Below are 18605 nucleotides of genomic sequence, written 5' to 3' on the forward strand. Positions count from 1 at the left end.
TAATTAATTATGAAGTTACTTGTCCTCTCTTTTCCTGGCTCATAATAGATCCTATGTAGATTTATTAAATCATAAACTGATCTTGCTCTAAGTGACTTATTGCTACTACCCCAAAAAAGACTATTTCATGATTATTTTTGATCAGACAGGGCTAAAAAATGGACGTTAAAGGCTCTCCTATTCACCTGCGTAATAAGAGGGACTAAAATTGGTGAGCTTCATAATTTCATATACACACACCCACGCACACTCATGCACTTATAAGACACACACATACACATATATATATGTGACACATACATACATACATACACACATACATGTAAAGTATTTTATGAGTTGTGAAGTGCTATATTATAACTGGCTACAAAAATGAAAAAAAGAAAACTCAAGTAAAAAAAAAATAGGACTATAAGGCATAAAAATGTGTCATAAATAGGAAAACTAAAATATGTCAGCAGTTAGACTAAACATATTGTCATAATAACATATTTAATAATTTAATTTATTATCAGTTATTATGACATTTTATATGGGACTAAAAATTCTCCTAACAGAAGTAAGTTTTCACAGCTTTGATTAAAATGCAAAAATAGGTGTTTAGAAGACAAATCTTAATATAGGCTGAAAATAAAATAATAGGCAGGCAGTACTAACATAATGAAAGAGAAAGAATTGCCATATTAGTTTCTAAGCTTATCTTTTTGTATATGTGAATGCACTACATGGGGAAAAAAAGAGAAGGTATTTTATATTGACACATGATATCATCCAGTAGAAAATCTAACAGACAGGATAGTTTATACATTAAACATCACAGCACAAAAACATGTCATTATCAAACCCTTGTGAAGAAAATGAAAATTTGCAAAACCATATCTACAGTGGGTGATGCTAGTATGTATTTTTCCAAATTTGGCATGCTAGACAAATAATATGTCTAACATGAATATTTGAATCTGAATGACATAATTAGCACTATTAAAATATAGTATAATTTAATTTTCATTGACACATACATAGCCAGACAGCTTTGAACCTAATAAAAAAAGCAAAATATCATTTTCAAATATTCCATTGTTACAAAAAAATGGATGAATAATCAGACTTCTGACAAAAGTCAGGAAACAAGCTGGAGAATATTACACGTTTATAAGTATAGGTTATAGGAAATTCATAGCCTCCATTTTTTATCCATTAAATCAATAGGTCTGTGATAGTTAATCAAAATCACAGTAGGGTGTGTGTGTGTGTGTGTGTGTGTGGTTGTGGGTGGGGTAGGTTGAGGCAAAATCAGACAGATTAATTCTAAAGAATCAAGTAGGGCTTAAGAATGTCTTTTTTATTTCCTATTTTAACAAACAACAATGATAGCAAAATGCATTATAAAGCTAAGCATTGAAATAGCATGATGTTGTTGTAGGAACAGACAAGTAGATAATTTAAACACATTGATGATGGAAGCGGTCCCAGTGTTTACATGTGTGCACATGTTTGTTAAAGGAGGCATTTCAAAATAGTGGTAAAGAGTGGTTTATTTAGTATTTAGAACAATTGGCTATTGACTTTAAAAAGTTAGATTCCTTTGTAAAAAAAAAAATTTAGATTCCTTTTTATTCACCATAAAAAATAAATCTCAATTATTAAATTAAATCTAAAAACATACCAAAAAGTATTGAGGAAATATGTGAAAAATTTCTCTGTTAAATTTGGCTAGTGAATGGTTGTCCTGGCATGACAAAGTCAAAATGTCCTAAGAGAGCAGACTGATGGGTTTGTTTAATATGTATTAAAAAACTTGTATAGCAATAACTGCACCATGAAAGAGTTGCAAGATAGATACTAAAAGCAGGAAGTATTTTGCAGTGTGTTCCTTGGGTGAAGAACTACTGTTTGGTGTTTGGAACCTTAATATCATAGAACTTTTTGGAAAAGTGAATGGCGTCACAAATAAACTGTATCTGTTAATGCCTAAGATGATCTGAGATGGAGAACGATGCCATAAGATAAGCGTGTTCTTTTGAAACATGTAATCAGTCCTGGTGAGGAAATTGAGGATTAGCTCTGAAGTTTTCCATCACCACTGGGAAGAAGCGGCTTTGGCTTTAAAGGTGGTATTCCATTGAGAATGCCCAGGTGCCTTCTATTCTGTGCCTCATCCCAAACCTTTTGTGGTCATGATAGATGCCAGAGCCAATACCCATTCAGGCCCCTGAACAAAAGAGATGGTATGTGTGTATGTGAATCGGACTTGAGATGGAAATGGAAATGGTTTCTGATAAGGGTTTTTCCAAGCTAGGTAAAGAAAGGTAAAGGGTTGTTTTTTTTTTTGGTCTAAATGTTTTGTTTTCGGTTTATTGTTCTTTCTTTGGTCGTCTCACACCTGGGTCTCTCTTTCTACTTTTGATAGGCAAAACCATTTGGGGCTGTTAGAGGTTTTATGTTAAAATTACAGTTTAAAAATTGGCTTTCAGGGTCTCTCTCTACCTTTTGGTGGCAAGTCTTAAATTCATTCACATAGTGAAGTTCTCTGACATTATATTCGTTAAACTTTCAGGTGTTTGTGAGCACCTTGAGAATGGAATGCCCTAAAGCCCAATTAGTTGATTATAATGACTCCCAGAACTGATTAAGTCTTAGAAATTGTAAAAAAGGTCATTTAGGTAGATGAGCCAAGCTGTACCAATGGCTGATAGACCTTTTAAATGTCTGAGACTTGGGATTCTTGTACATCTTCTAAATTTTGTTTTAATTAGCCAGAATGGGTAGCTAGAAACCCTACTGAGTTTTAGGTTATCCATTCAAAATTGGATGAAAAGCTGAATTATTTAGCATAGGCTGAAGGTCACTTGGAGAAGGCAGTGGCATCCCACTCCAGTACTCTTGCCTGAAAATCCCATGGATGGAGGAGCCTGGTGGGCTGCGGTCCATGGGGTCGTGGAGGGTTGGACACGACTGAGCGACTTCACTTTCACTTTTCACTTTCATGCTTTGGAGAAGGAAATGGCAACCCACTCCAGTGTTCTTGCCTGGAGAATCCCAGGGACGGGGGAGCCTGGTGGGCTGCTGTCTATGGGGTCACACAGAGTTGGACACAAATGAAGTGACTTAGCAGCAGTAGCAGCAGCAGCAGCAAGTTATTCCATGACTTGAACAAACTCCTTGCCTTTGGGACGTTTCTTCACTTGACAGTTTAGTTTTGTGCTCATCCAGGTTGGACAAGGTAATGCATGTGTGTATTAGCCAGGGTTCTCCAGAGAAACAGGACCAGTGGGATGTATAGATAGTTATAGAGAGACTCATTATAAGATATGGGTTTGTGTGATTATGAAGGCTGGAAAGTCAAAGTCTGCAGTGTGGGCCAGCAGAGACCTAGGAGAGTCCACAGCATGGATGAAGTTCAAAGACAGTCTGCTTGAGCATCCCCCTTGCTCAGGCAGGCCTATCTTTCTGTTCTTCTTTAACTGATTGGATGATATGGAAGGTAATCTGTTTTATTCAGATTCACAAATTTAAATGTTAATCTTATCCCAAAACACCTTCCAAATAGACACAAAATTAAGCATCTCAAGAAGTAGTGAATTTACCTACAGGCTATCAGGCCTTAACTTACCGAAGTACCAATTTCTTCCTTGGGCTTTAAAGGACAGTGCAAAACTGCTTTAGGAAGACCCCCAAGAACTCTTCTTAAGATCCATGTAAGAATATCATTGTATGTAAAAGAAATTCAGAGCTACTGGATATAAGTAGGGCTTTAGAAAATAATAGTTTTTAGAGATGATACTAGAGCATATGGATAAGATATGAAACATGCTTAAAGGTCAAAAATTTAACGTGCATGGAATCTCTACTTAGGATCCCTTGCGGAGCCAGGGGGATCTCCCTGTAGAAGCTGCAAGGATACACTGAGGAAATTTGAGGATAAGCTAACTGATAGGTTATAATCTTGATCTGGAAAATTAATGAGCTAATCAGTAAGTCTGGCCATAGGCTTATTAATGTAATGGTTGTGGTGGATCAAGTAGAGCCTACCATGTTGACCCCACTGTAAAGCAAGAAAATGATCCCAATTATAATGGGATCAAATAAAGATACTTAGGAAGAAATTTAACCAAGGAGATGAAAGACCTGCACACCGACAGAGATAAGACTGGTGGACTGGAGGATCAGGAGAGTGAGGGAAAGGAGATACTGGGCAAAGGGTACAGACGTCTGCTATTCATACGATGAGTGAATTCTGGAGGTCTGATGTAGAGCATGGTGATCATAGCTAATAATACTGTGTTGTATACTCAAAAATTGCCAAGACAGTAGATCTTAAACGTTCTCACCACAAGATTGTAGTTTTGTGAGGTGATGGAGGTGTGTTAGCTAAACTGTGGTGTTGATTGTTTTGCAATATATAATTGTACCAAATGAACACTTTGTACATCCTGAGTTTACACAGTGTTATATGTCAAATATATCTCAAGAAAGCTGGGGGAAAAATAGCCCAAAGAAAGACAAAGCACATAGCGAGCCTAATGGGGGTTGAATTATGGGTTAGTACTTCTTCATTCAAAGCCTTGTATAAATTCTTTGGGAGAAACTGATCATCAAACATTTCTGACCATCAAACATGGGCTCTCCTGGCTAACACTGATGGAAGAATACAAAATTCTCTAATTTGAGTTTTTGTTGAAGATTTCTACAATCACACGTTAATCATATGTTAACCTAATCATATGTTAAACTAATCATAATAGTTTGGCTTTGACCATCAAATGTTGCTATTATCACAAAGAATTTTATAAAATACGTGCTATTTCTAGTGCTTTAAGTACTCAAGCTTAAAGTCATGATTCAGTGAAATACTTTTCAATTCAGATGGTTCAAACTTACTTTAAAACAATCTTATTCCAAGATTGGGATAGAATGATATTTTCATGATCTTACAAAAATAGTAATGATTTTGTATAATGAATCTGTATCCATTTTTAGGGGAGTCATTTGAAATTCCCTACTTTCACTAAAGTAAGTTAAAGGTTTCCTAATGTTTGGTGTATTTTCCCTTGGGAAATATATCTTAGTTATTTTTTATTGTCTTCCGTTAATGGTAGAGTGATAAAAATTATCTTTAAAATTTATTCTTTTTTTTTTTTTTTTTTGCTATTGAACTGAGATCATTTTAAAGATTATTTTGGTAGTAAAAATATGTTTGTTTTAAAAATGACTGTTTTAGATATAGCAATACTATTCTGGATTAATTACTATGTGTAATTTTTATTCTAAAACATCATTCTTTCAGAAAAGTTTCAAGAATAGCCTGAGGAGCACCAGTATATTTGTCTTTTTGTTAATATTTAACCACATTTGATATGTAATTTTCTTCCGTTCTTCCCTCTCCCTCCCTCTAATATCTCCATCTTTCCTTTCCATTGTATAATTTGTTTCAGAATTGAGATTAACTGTAGACATAATTCCCCTTCATCTGTAAACCTTTCAGTGTGTGCATCCTAAAGAATGACATTTTGCATGTGACCAGGTTATAGTCATCAAGCCATGAAGTCAGCACTGACTTAACAGAGTTGTATTACCTGATGTCTCAGTTAGTGTCCTTCACGGTGTGCAGACGTGAACAAACGAATGGATACATATGCCTCAAATTCTGGTCCCGTTTCCACTGTACCATCACGCCTGGCATCTCATTGTCATGTCTCTTTAGTCTTTCTTAATCAAGAGTGTTTCTTCAGTTTATCTTTGGTTTTCATTTTTGAAGAGCAAATTACTTTGAGAATGTCCCTCAATTGGAGTTTGTGGGGTTTCTTGGAGAAATGATTTTTCTGGCTTCACATTACGGATTAACAACGGTACAAAACCTTTTTTTTTTCCCTCCTCAGTATTTGTAGCATCAAGGAAAACATTAAAAAAATTTTTAAATGTTATTTATTTTAGATGTACTGTTTGAATCAGAAAAGAGCACATAAAACCAGATGTGACATTTTAACTTTGCCAATAAGAGGAATTAACCTTAAAGTATCAGCCCAAATATCATGCATAAACATTCATCTTGCATATGGGGTAAAATAAAATCTATAGCTTAAACTGTAGGGTTATTCCTTTGTGCAAAAAATATAAACACAGTACCATCTCTCACTTTAAAAAATCCTGCTCTTGATTAAAACTGTAAATGGTTATTATTATTTGTCTGCTATACTTGCATATTATTTAAACTCTAGATGTTGAGTTAGTGTATTCTGTCTTTAACTTGTATGAAAACTCAAGTTAGGCATGGGAATATGATGCCGTACTTATTTTGTAAGATTCATCATAAAATTTTTTGGCCCTACCTGTCTTCCGCATCCTAGCGCTAATCCCTGCCCAATGATCATGTTTTGACCACATAATATAATCAACTTCTACTTCCTTGCTAGCAAGTTTGCAAATTAACTGCAGGCTCAGAGTGGCCTGTGGGCCAGCTCTGTCCCCTCGGCTATTGGGACTGTTGTTTGGGGCAGAAAGGAAAACTAGGCTTTAGTGCAGATCACTTGTGGCTGTTTTTCTGTCTCGCTGCACATATGTGTGCATCTATTCTGCCATCCTGAGGATTAGTGGGAAAATAAATAGCCTTCATACTACCTATACATTAAGTTTTCTGTTTCTAATATGCTTAGCAAAAATGCTCTTTTTTTCTGGGCATTAGAAGGCAAAAATGCCTATGGAGTAATGGCTAAGGGAAAACATGCCAGATTGTACTGATAGAAAAAAATCACGTGTGCATATGAGGGACATGATGTGTATTTGAGTGACATTCATGTCCAAATGGCTTAAGGAGCAAATTAAAGGGAAACAAAATATTTATGTGTTTCTTTATGAAAAATCTTGACTCAAGAAACAGTTGATACAGTACAGAATCTGGATGGAGTAACAGTTGAAGATGATAGAAAATTAGCTTCTCCTTGTATCAGAATGAAGAGATCCCCATATTAGTAAGATTTTTGGAAAAATTCTGTATAAAGTAGACTTTGAAATAGTTTTTGAAGAGCAAATTTTTTAAAAACATTTTGCTTCTGGAGAATTAAGTTCTAAAAACTGATGTTAATTTCAGTCTTATGTCAAGAACAAAATGGATTAATAATACAGTATCAAATGAAAAGTACAATCTCTCACTTAAATGTTTTTAATGACAATAATGACTTAAGACTCGATAAGAAAGCTGGGAAAGAGTATTAAACTCCCATCCTGCAGTTTTCATAAGAAATGAAACTTTTCCATGGAGAATACAGTCTCCTTTAAAACAGGTTCGGAGCAGGGCAACATGTCAGGAAATGATTTGAACTTGATTAAAATTTCTGTTCACGTATTCAGTCAGCTCCTTATCTTGATTTTTCGAGTAGAAAAAAAATGAAAATTTTAAGTCTTAGTAGAACATTATGGAAATGTCAATATATTAAAGTAAACATTAAAAAATCAAACTGAACCTACAAATCAGTAAGTGACAATTAAGAAGCTTCCAGATTTGAGGCAAATAAACGCACTGAATGATCAGACTTAAAAGTGCCCTTGTAAGGAACTGTCTTTGGTTTCTGTGTCTTTTCAAATGCAATTTTCCCAGGAATGTAAGTACTGGTTCTGATTCACAAAGTGAATTTTATCTTTCAGTTTCCTCTGAATTTAAACTAGAAGGGCTCTATTGTGTTCTGATACGATTTTGTATTTCAAACGTCAGAAACATTTTATATTGAGGTAGCTATGTTCATTCATGCAAGGTTTTTATTTATGTTTTCCAATTGTTTTGAACCATATGGATGAAAATAAAATTTATAGAGCAAAACAAATATATAAAGATACTTTTGCATAGTAAATATGATGTCAGTGTTTTAATAGAGTATAATGTTTATTTTTCCCCAATCCATTGATTTTTATTTGAGCTGTAATTATTCTCTGGGAATATTTTAAATGTAAGAAGGCTTTTATAATGCACAGGTATAGGATTTATTTTGATTTTGGTACTTTGTATAGTTAACATACTATCCCTCTGTATCTTTTCAAGTTCTTTTAAAAATATTCTTTATTATATAATTTTCGTATTTTTAACATATTAGAGTTCTTTTTTTTTAAACATACCTTGTCCTGATAACTTTGAGGCTATCTTTCCAGATGGCACAAAGAGTGTTAGCATTGACTATTAGTAAGTTAGAAACAACAAAAAAATCACATTATTGTGGATTTGGATAATGTATTTCTTGTATTATGATAATCTAAAAAAAGACTCTTACTGATAAACTCTGTACTTCAAAAATTATTTCATCTGATTGAGATATCTCAGATTGCATGTTAACTTTCCAAATGTCTTTTAACAATTATATTATTATGTTAATTTTGATAATTATTAGAAAATTTTAAAAAATTCGTTGAGATGCAAAGAAAAAACTGAAGTCTACCCACAGTTCCATTGCTCTGCAGTAGGCTTACACATATGTAACTGAACAGTTCTTAAAAGTGCAATCCTCAAAGCATGCCTTATAGTCCAGCCTCATTAAGTACCATTAGATGTTTAACCATTCTTCAAGCATATTTTGATAATCTCAGTGTGAATGACTAGGTGGATGCAGAAGAAATAATCCAAAAGTACGAAAAGAGAAGGAGGAAAACTTATAAGCTTAGATGAGGCATTTAGTTGTGATTCAGAGAACTTGTGCCCTATGTCTAGATGGCCAACGTACAGTTGGGAACACTACCAAGGATTACAGAAGGCAGAGGACGTCCTCCCCAGGTGTCCAAATACTTATATGTCATCACACTGCCTTTAATCAGGTTATACCTGAAGCATTCACTTGCTCCTTGCTTTTGGGGAGGAGCTGGGCAAAGTTTGTGCATCTGCAATGTGTTGGGTTCTGCAGCAGTCTTCTTATGCACTGGATGTCTACTATTACAAAATCAAGGTTGGCATATACAACTCTTTAATTAAATAATATTGCTTGAATACTATGCACCAGCTGCAGTATGTATCATACAGTACTGTGGAAAAAAAAATTTCTCTAAAGTTGTTTATCTCTACTTTGTCTCACAAATGTTGAAGATTAAAACTCTCTAGCAACTCTGAAAATCAACCCCTTTTTCTGCTGACTGTATTATCAGGATTTGTTGTTGTTCAAGAATAAAGTGATACACGCTTAATAAACATTAATCTATTAATAACACTGAAAATTCCTAGTGAAAAACAGAGACAAATGAGTTATATTTATTTATTTTGATTGCCTGCTGTTTCTGTTTTTCTCCTGTGGTTTAGAATATATAAACAGATGAAAACCCCCCACGAAAAAGAAAAACAGACCAAAACTCTAAGGGTCTACATGTCTTTAGTCTTTCTGCTTCATTTTTTCTCCTGTATTTCTCAGAATCTGGTTTAGGTTTGTTTCGATGTTGAAACAAGTGTCACATAAAAATATTAGCAGCTGGCTCCAGGAATCATCTGGAAGGGGTGCAGTGTGTGCTGTTATGCATCCTGTTGTGGAACTTCCGTGGAAATACTGTGCCTGTTAGCTCATTAGCAGTCCTTTAAAAGAACAGAAACATTGGAATATAACTGTGCAATTTTGTTTCCTGTTAGAAAGCAGAAGATGAGGATACTGTTCTCACACCTGACGGCACCCGGGAATTTCTGACGTTTGAAGTTCCGCTGAATGATTCAGGATCTGCTGGTCTTGGCGTCAGTGTCAAAGGTAACCGGTCGAAAGAGAACCACGCAGATTTGGGAATCTTCGTCAAGTCCATTATCAATGGAGGAGCAGCATCGAAAGTAAGCCAATGTCAGTCTCATCAAGCTTGTGCGCACTCACAGAAGTGTTTAATTTATAGCCCTATTCCTTGGAAACATTTAAGTGGTTGGGGTGAAGTCATTCCTTTTCCCTATATATGTTCATTTCTGTGGCCTGTGAAGTAAACCAACAAAAAACAGATTAATAGGAGAAAAAGTTTACAAATTTTACTGATGGTAAAATTTCCAATTTTATGTGTATGGGACTCCCCAGGAAGAAGTGAAAACCTAAGGAAGCGTTAGATTTAGAAGCTTGTATACCATTTTAGCTTCCATTTTATACCATTTGGGCTTCCCTGGTGGCTCAGAGGTTAAAGCATCTGCCCGCAATGCGGGAGACCTGGGTTCGATCCCTGGGTTGGGAAGATCCCCTGGAGAAGGAAATGGCAACCCACTCCAGTATTCTTGCCTGGAGAATCCCATGGGTGGAGGAGCCTGGTGGGCTACAGTCCAGGGGGTCGCAAAGAGTGGACACGACTGAGCGACTTCACTCACTCACTCTCATACCATTTTAGCAAATGGTGGTAAGTTTTAGAGTTAGGGATTAGACGAAGAAAGAGGGTTTGGGCTTCCAGTGGCAGTCAACTGTGGGATGGTAAACCTCTGAAGGGAACCCCTGGAAGAAAAGTCTCCTTTTATAGGTTTGTTTCTGAAGACTCATCTCAGTAAGTCTCTGTCTCTGTGTGAGGGTCGCCCTCCACTTCCAGGTGAGAGAGAAGAGACCTGGCATCTTCACAGCAAGGACCTTCTCCTCTGGGTTCAGCCAGAGGCAGCGAGGACAGAGCCCTTTCTCTGTGTCTGACATTTCTCACTTGCCTTCCACTGAGAATAATCCTTATGCCAAAGTGGTGTGTTTTGGGGTGGCGTATTCTGATCCCCTGTAACACTTAAATGTTTTCTGGGTTTTTGCCTAATAACCTAAACAGGATCAAACAACTGGTGAAATCTCAGTGATGTGCCATTTGGGGATGAAAGTCTTATCTTCAGCTCCTCATTTTTGATCTCCGAGTTCACAGCCCAGGTTCATGCTAGTGAAATGAAGATTATCTTTGCAGAGACTTAGCTCAGGTTCTGGCACAGACCTGCCTGACGGGAAAGGTTAATCCCTCCCTCTTCTCTCCCTTCGCTCCTCGTGGGTCACTTCTGTTTCCCAGAGGAGAGAAAATGTCCTGGCTGTCTGTTGGGGGAGGGGGGGCGTGCTGCTCTTCTCTGCAATTGTCTAATAGCCTGGAGCTTTTGCATGTCTTGGGTTGTAAATAACCTCTCTGGGTGTCTGTGGAAGCAGGAAAGTAATCACTTTGTGTCCTTTGAATTAGTATGCTATTTTGGTAAACAGATTATGATAATGACTTGATTTACAAATGTATAAATGATTGAAGTAGACACAGGCTGCAAGGGCTGCTCACACATTATTATGCTAGTGTTCAATTGGGCATAATCCATTAGTATTAAGGCCCCCCCCCCTTTTTTTTTTTGCCTTTTTGCTTTGTTTTCATTTTATTTTTTTAACGAAGGGGAAAGCAGCTTCTTTTATCACAGATTATTTAATGCCACTTACTTTTACCTGCTCCCTTCCCAGGATGGGAGGCTTCGGGTGAATGATCAACTGATAGCAGTGAATGGAGAATCCCTGTTGGGCAAGACAAACCAGGATGCCATGGAAACCCTCCGGAGGTCCATGTCCACTGAAGGGAACAAGCGAGGAATGATCCAGCTCATTGTGGCGAGGAGAATAAGCAAATGCACTGAGGTAAAGGATGAGAAAGACAGAAGGCATCTGAAATGGCCAAGGTACCAAGTTCTGTCCTGACACTGGACGAAGAATTACAGGTCCCTGGGCTTTACCGCAAAAGATTCTCAATTATCTCTGGTGGCTAGAGTTTATTTCACTGTCATTAGATTGTGATTTATTTTCTCCATTCTGTGATCAAAATACTCCTGAGCATGCTGTAATATTTCTCTTGCCACCTCAACAGTTAATGCCGGGATCTGGAAGGCGCCTTTGTTTAGCAGGATTCACACCTTGAAAACAGAGCCACACATTCCTGCTCAGAGTGCAGTTTCTCTGCTGTTCAGCAGTGTTGAACCAGGAGGGAGAAACATCAAAGCAACGATTGCTTGTTCCCTTGCTTGTCTAGACTGGGTGCCTCTTGCAAAGTCCCTCAAGGGGGAGAGTCTGTTTCTCTTGTGACGTGGTCAGAAGTGGGAGCCTCCCTTCCCACGCCTGGCCTGCTTCGTCCTTTATTATAGGGCTGGGCATTTTCCTCTGGAGAACCTGCTTTTCAGTGATATCTGCTACATGAAACCATGGTGGGTTCTGCACCTGTGCTGTGTCTAACCAGGTGTGAGTGGGAAGGTTTTCTTTCCTGAAGGACGTGAGCTTTTGTTTTCCCAGTTAGCAAAAACATACCAAGTAGAAACATACTACTTATGTTTCAATAGCAGAGCATTTGAAAATTTAAAGGGAATTAAATATAGGTTTGTTAATAAATATTAGAACCTGAAAAAAAACCAAACGATTTTTTAAAGACATTTTATGAAGTATGTGCCATCTATAGGAAAGAGGTGGGACCTGCTTGCTGAAAGTATTGTTTGTTGTTTTTCTCTTTACTGATGTTCAACTCCCCATACTTTTAAATCAGCTAAGAGAAAATGTTTAGCAAATCGCACAAACTGGAAAGTATACCTAACCTGCTTAGGTGTTTTTCTTAATTTTAAAATCTGTGTTTAATATATAAAGAAAGCTTTTCAGTCATGATGATGGCTCATCCAATCAGTTAACACAACTGGATTTTGCAACATACCTTTGAGCTCAGGGGGTAGTTAGTGGAGAGGTGACCAATTTTTGAAAAATTATCGACCATAGATTTACTTTTACATTTTTATTTTCCAAATGAAGAATGACAATGTTAATTAACAAGTTAATTTCCACGACAGCAAGAGAAGAGTGTCACCTTAACTAGAAACCTCCTAGTGGAAAACTATGAAAGTAAAACATTAGCTTTTTTATGTTGAATGTAAATGCTGCTGCTAAGTTGCTTCAGTCGTGTCCAACTCTGTGCGAACCCATAGACGGCAGCCCACCAGGCTCTGCCGTCCCTGGGATTCTCCAGGCAAGAGCGCTGGAGTGGGTTGCCATTGCCTTCTCCACTGCATGAAAGTGAAAAAAAGTGAAGTCGCTCAGTCGTGTCCGACTCTTAGCGACCCCATGGACTGCAGCCTACCAGGCTCCTTTGTCCATGGGATTTTCCAGGCAAGAGTACTGGAGTGGGTTGCCATTGCCTTCTCCGATATAAATGCTAGGCTACTGGATTGATTTTCTTGAATGGTAATTTTTATTGGTTTCCAAATCATTCCCTGATGTTTTAAACATAAGTCCTGTAAAGAGCTATCTCCACAGTTCGTTCACAAGACACATTGTTCTTTATTAGGTCTTTTTCAAAAATGGAAGAATTTGATTTTCCCTAAGACTGTATCCATTAGACAGATGCTCATTGAGAAAATGTGTTAGGTCTTGGGGGTATAGTGGTGAATAAAAACCCTGGGGGACTTCCCTGGTGGTCCAGTGACTGAGACTCCAGTCTCCCAGCGCAGGGGGTCTGGGTTCGATTCCTGGTCAGGGAACTAGATCCTGCGTGCCGCAACTAAGACCCAGTGCAAATAAAAAACAAACAGAACTGATGGGGGTTCCATCCCTGGATGTTCTCCTGGACAGTATATCATATTGTTATCACCTTCTCAAAGTTTTCCTTCAGAGCAAAGCTTGAAATATTACATGGGCACTTCGACTGTAAGAAACAGACCCAAGGTCAGCATCCTGAATCTAGACATGCTTTCATGTGGTTCAGGTGATTCCCTCTTGTTCCCCAAACAAACCTGTACTAGCCTGAAAATATTTTGATAAAGGCACTGATTTGATCCCCTGTCGCCCTGTAAGATGCATGGAATTGAAATCCCACCGCAATATCTTTGTGTCTCATTCACTTCTACATATGAATTTATGTGAATGAAAATGATTTAAGTAAGGGAACAGCAGCAGTATGCAGTAATAGACTTTAATATTCAATATTCTTTACGGTATCACTTTCATACATTGCTGGTTATTACTATTTCTTAGGATAGAGTAAGCTTATAAAGCAATTAGATAAAAAAAAAAATCTTATCACGAGTGCTGTGTTCTCTTTGTAATACCAGTGAAAAGCCTTTTGTACTGACAGGATTTAACTAAAGAATTCTATGAAGACAGAAGAGCTCATTTCAGCTTCCCATAAGTCTTAAGACATGATTTTGCTGCTGTTGTACTTATATTATATATTACCTTTGGAGAAACATCTCCCTGAATTACTGAGAGGGTTTGTGTAATTATGTTACCGTAAATATTGATGTAACCAGAGCATGTCTTGTCATGCATGAACCTCAACCCAGAATAATGTGCTAAGTTCCCTCCTTCTGGGTCTATCCATCAGCTGTGTAGTCTGGCCTTGGACAGTATCACAGAACTTTATTTCACTGACTCATCTTTAAATCAAGGGTTTGCATACTTAATTTCAAGCTAGAAAAGATGAAAATTTGCAATAAGCTCATCTTTTGTGCTTTGGCACATCTTTCCTTGCCCTCTCTTATATGTGGGAAGTGCTGTGTGCTGTCTCAATATGTTTTCTTTACAAATTAGCAACTCTGCGGAATTCCCTGGGAGTCCTGTGATTAAGATTTGGGGCTTCCAAAGTAGGCGGTGCAGGTTTGATTCCTGGTCAGGGAACTAAGATCTCACGCTCTGTGCGGTATGGCCAAAGATTTAAAAAAAAAAAAAAAAAATTGGCAACTCGTTGCCCTTGGTACATCTTCCCCTGCACTTCTCTGTTCTTTGTTTCTGTACAGCACATTCGAGATATTTTCTAGAAGATGTTCCTCCGTCTCTTCCTCTTGACTTCTCAGGAGTCTGTGAATGCTGCCTCGTTCTTGAATCCTTTCCTGTCAATTCTCTCCGTTTTTCTCCTACTTCAGTCTGGCCCTTCTGTCTCCTCTAAGGTTGCTCTCTTCTGCCGATTCCTTTATTGGTTAGTAGTCTTCAGGGCGTTTACTAGGCTGTGTCTTCTGCACACGCTCCCTGGGAGACCTTTGTTCCCTGGTGTTCGGGTACTGTGTTCGTTGTGATGAATCCTGTGATCGCGTTACCATCTCAGGGCCCTATTCTAGTTCCAGACCCCCTCTTCAGTGGAGACATCTACTGGTGTGTCTCTGAGGCACCTCTGCTTTTTCCTCCTTGAGTTCCTCCTCGGGCTCTTCATCCACCTTTGTCCTTCCCCGAAGAAATAGCTCTACTGTTTCTTCTGTTGAAGCTGGGGATCTGGGGTGACCCTGACCTCTCAGATGCCTTTCTTGTCTCTGTCACCTCCTCCTCTGGAATCTCTCCTCCCCGACTCTCCTCCATCCCCTGCAGTTGCCCAGTCACCTAGCAGGCCTCTGTGCTGCCGCTCCCTGAAGGATCTCCTCGTCAACCCATTTTGTTTACACTGCAGTAAAGCCCGTCTTCCCACAAAGCAAGCTGATCCTGTTCTATGTATCAAAAACTGTAAAATACTTTGGGATGAATTGAACAATGCAGATAGTCTCTGTACTCATAATTCTATAAAACATTGCTGAAGAATTAAGTTAGATCGAAATTAGTGGAGTGATACATGATTAGCAGATTCAGTATCATTGAAGTATCAGTTCTCTCAACTTGGCCTATAGATTTAATAAGCTCTTGTTAATCATCCCAGCAGGCATTTTTATAGCAATGAATAAGCTGATATCAATTGGGATTATTAATTTTTCATACTGTTACTAATATTATTATTATTATCAACATTATTTAATTTATATGGAAATCTAGAACTGGGAAAACTAGGATGAAAATATCATTGGTTGCTTTTGAGCAAGTTGGGATTGAGTGGGAAATAATAAGGAGGAATTTACTAAGGTAATGGGAATGCCCTTTCTCCAAAGAGAGGTGTATGTTACATGGATTTATCAATTTGTCAAAACTCACTGAACTGACCAAGGACTACTTTAAAATGAATTCTCTCTCGCAGTTTAATCCTCTTAGAATTAGAAAGCTATATTAGAATAGAAAGGAGCCTAAGGTGTCATTTATGATTCTCTTTATGTGTGAAGAAATAAACACAGGGAGGTCAAATGATGTGCTTAATGCTGGCAAGTAATTTAAGAAATCGAGAAGCAAGGTGTCCATCCCTCTTAGGCGCACGAGAGGGTCTGATGGCGTGTGCGTTGTTTGGGCAGTTGATGCTCTGGCTATGTTGGGAAGTGTGGACAGTAACCCTGAGTCAGGTAGGCCATCTGTTCTGCGTCTGCCACGTCCAGGCTTGCTTTACACTCTGGCCCTTGCTCTCGACCACATGGAGACGTGACGGTCGTTGGCAATGGTTCTTCATAAAAGCAGAACTCGGAACTGTGCCCTGAAACTCTGGTCACTCTTTTCCAAAGTTAAACCCCATCTTTTTATCCATTGTTTTGTGTTAACTCGTCCTTTGGATATTAGTATTGAGTTGTCCAAGAAGTTCGTTTGGGTTTTCCCTTTAAGAGGCATGGAAAACCTGAACGAACTTTTTGACCAAACCAGTATTTTCTACAGTGTGTGATTTTTTATCTCAATCAACTTTCTTTTACTTCCAGTGTTGTGCAGTGTCCTCAGCTTTAAGGGCCTGCTTCCACATGGCCTATATGTATGATCTCTCTAAACCATTTTAAGGAAACTCTGAGTCATTCACTCAGAAATGAATTTATTCATCCAATTATTCACCCAGTGCCTGCTCTGTGCCAGGAATTGGGGATAAAACAGAATAAGCTTATAAAGACTGAAATATCAGATAATGAGATTGTGCCAATTACTAACTCGGACCCAGTTTTAGGCTTGCTGAAGGGGATTAGGGCAGTATCTGTGCCAGCTTTTCACTGTTTATAGTTGAGATGGTGGGATACATTCTCTTTATGGGAAAGACATGATTTGACCTGCTAATGCACACTTAAAACAACATGAGATTTTACAAAGCCCTATAGATATTATATTCATCTTTTAAAAGAAACCAATCTTTCACCTTTTCCCAGGAAGAATAGGCCAAGTGTATAATATAAAGCATATTCATTGGACAGTATCCAGCTTTTTGTTATTAAATAGCACTTATTATTTCCTGATTATAAAAGCCACATATGATCATTTGAATATGTTTTTAAGAGAATGCTGTATTTCCATTGTTCTTAGGTATGGAGTAATTCCCAATGTTTATGCCTTCGTAAATGAAGTTCTGATATTATTGATTGGCATGAATCTTTGTTATTCACTTAGCTTCTTACTTTGTGAGGATGGCAACTGGAAAATGAAATGAATAGACTGGTCAAAGAGTATAGGCTATTTCTTGGCCCGTGACGTGCACTTGCACATTCCTTTGGGAAAAGACTGTATCGCTTCATGCTGACCTCCAGTATAGGTTATCTTGTTGCAGCCTAGAGCTGAATTCTCTTTAATGGGTGAAAAGGCATTCCTATTTTCCTAGCACTGGAGTTGATGGGGTCCCAAACTTCTGCTCCTACTTGGGACTGAATTGTGTTGCATGGAAGAACATTTTTTTTGCAGCTGAAAAGACAAAGTGAAAATTGCAGTCCTTTTATTTTGGTGTCCTCTTGGAATTAAGCTTAATTTGATAAGAGTTTCATATAAGGAAAATATATGGTCTGCCTGGGAGCAAACCATATTGCAGGAAGGCCACCCTCTCTTCTAGGACCACCTTCCTTGGAGTGGCCACTCCCACACTCCAATGGGATACACTCTTCTTTCTTAAACTCTTTGCTTGCAACAACAAAAAGAATCATCAAAAGATTTAAAACAAAACTCTGTACTCCAATCCTTTTTTTTTTTTTTTTTTTAAGAAATTAAAAGGCATTGTATCTTCTGTTAAATATTTATGTAGGAGGCCATTGATGTCTTCATTTAAATCTGTCTTTTGAGATGCAAATTAGACACAGTTAGGGTGGTGGGGAGGTGCAGATGCTTTCCCAGGAAAGTGCTCAAGTATGACTTTCCTAATGAATAGGCATCTTATTGTTTTTCTCTGGAAAGCCTGTGTGTACTATTCTTTAAATGGAATTTTTACTTGACTTTATAAATTCTAAAATAGCCTCTTGGGATATTTAGGGGTTTCTCATAATGGTGCTTTATAAAGAGTTTATTATCTAAAAAATTTGCAGTTATGTAATTCAATTAAATGTATTTGTTAAGCAAACTCACGGATGTGTTGTCTGTCTTATGATAAAATAAATTATTGTGTAGGATGCAGGTTTTGCACGTTGAGACATATAGCGAGTCTCTTTAATATTGTGCTCATTAAAAATACTCATGCCTGTCTATTTTTAAAGATATCAGGTATTTGTTGTGTTTATTTTTGTTTTTACCTCCCCAGAGTCCCTTGGAATTATGGCATCATGTCCTTTCAGAAAATATTTTTTTATTTTTTTTATATCCAAGACCTTGAGTATTTAATTTTCTTTTCAGTAAAGCTGTCGGTTGTAATCTGCAATTAAAAAAAAGAAACTAATAAAACAAATCCTCATTTCACAATTTAAACCTTATTGAGTCTAATTCACCAGCACTGCACGTTTATTATTCTCCTGCAGTTTGACGTGCCTCCAGTTGTAATTGTGTTGACCCTTCGATGCATTAAATCTCCCCGGTGCTTATCAAACTGGGCGAGATAAGTCTACAATTCAGAACTTCATTAAATATCTCATTTATATTAAACAGATGATAGCT

At 37.6% G+C, this 18605-nt stretch overlaps 1 protein-coding gene across 10 annotated transcripts in view; it reads left to right on the forward strand.

The window, feature by feature from the left end:
* Window positions 1-18605, forward strand: part of PARD3 (par-3 family cell polarity regulator) — a 568914-nt gene that overhangs the window by 336459 nt on the left and 213850 nt on the right. For all 10 annotated transcript variants that reach the window (XM_068987362.1, XM_068987365.1, XM_068987363.1 and 7 more), the window contains 2 exons: window positions 9593-9781; window positions 11379-11549. In XM_068987362.1, the coding sequence (XP_068843463.1) occupies window positions 9593-9781; window positions 11379-11549 (360 nt within the window). The remainder of the gene's footprint in view (window positions 1-9592; window positions 9782-11378; window positions 11550-18605) is intronic.

This window comes from Capricornis sumatraensis, chromosome 15 (genome assembly GCF_032405125.1).
Source record: "Capricornis sumatraensis isolate serow.1 chromosome 15, serow.2, whole genome shotgun sequence".
Classification (NCBI taxonomy): Eukaryota; Metazoa; Chordata; class Mammalia; order Artiodactyla; family Bovidae; genus Capricornis; species Capricornis sumatraensis.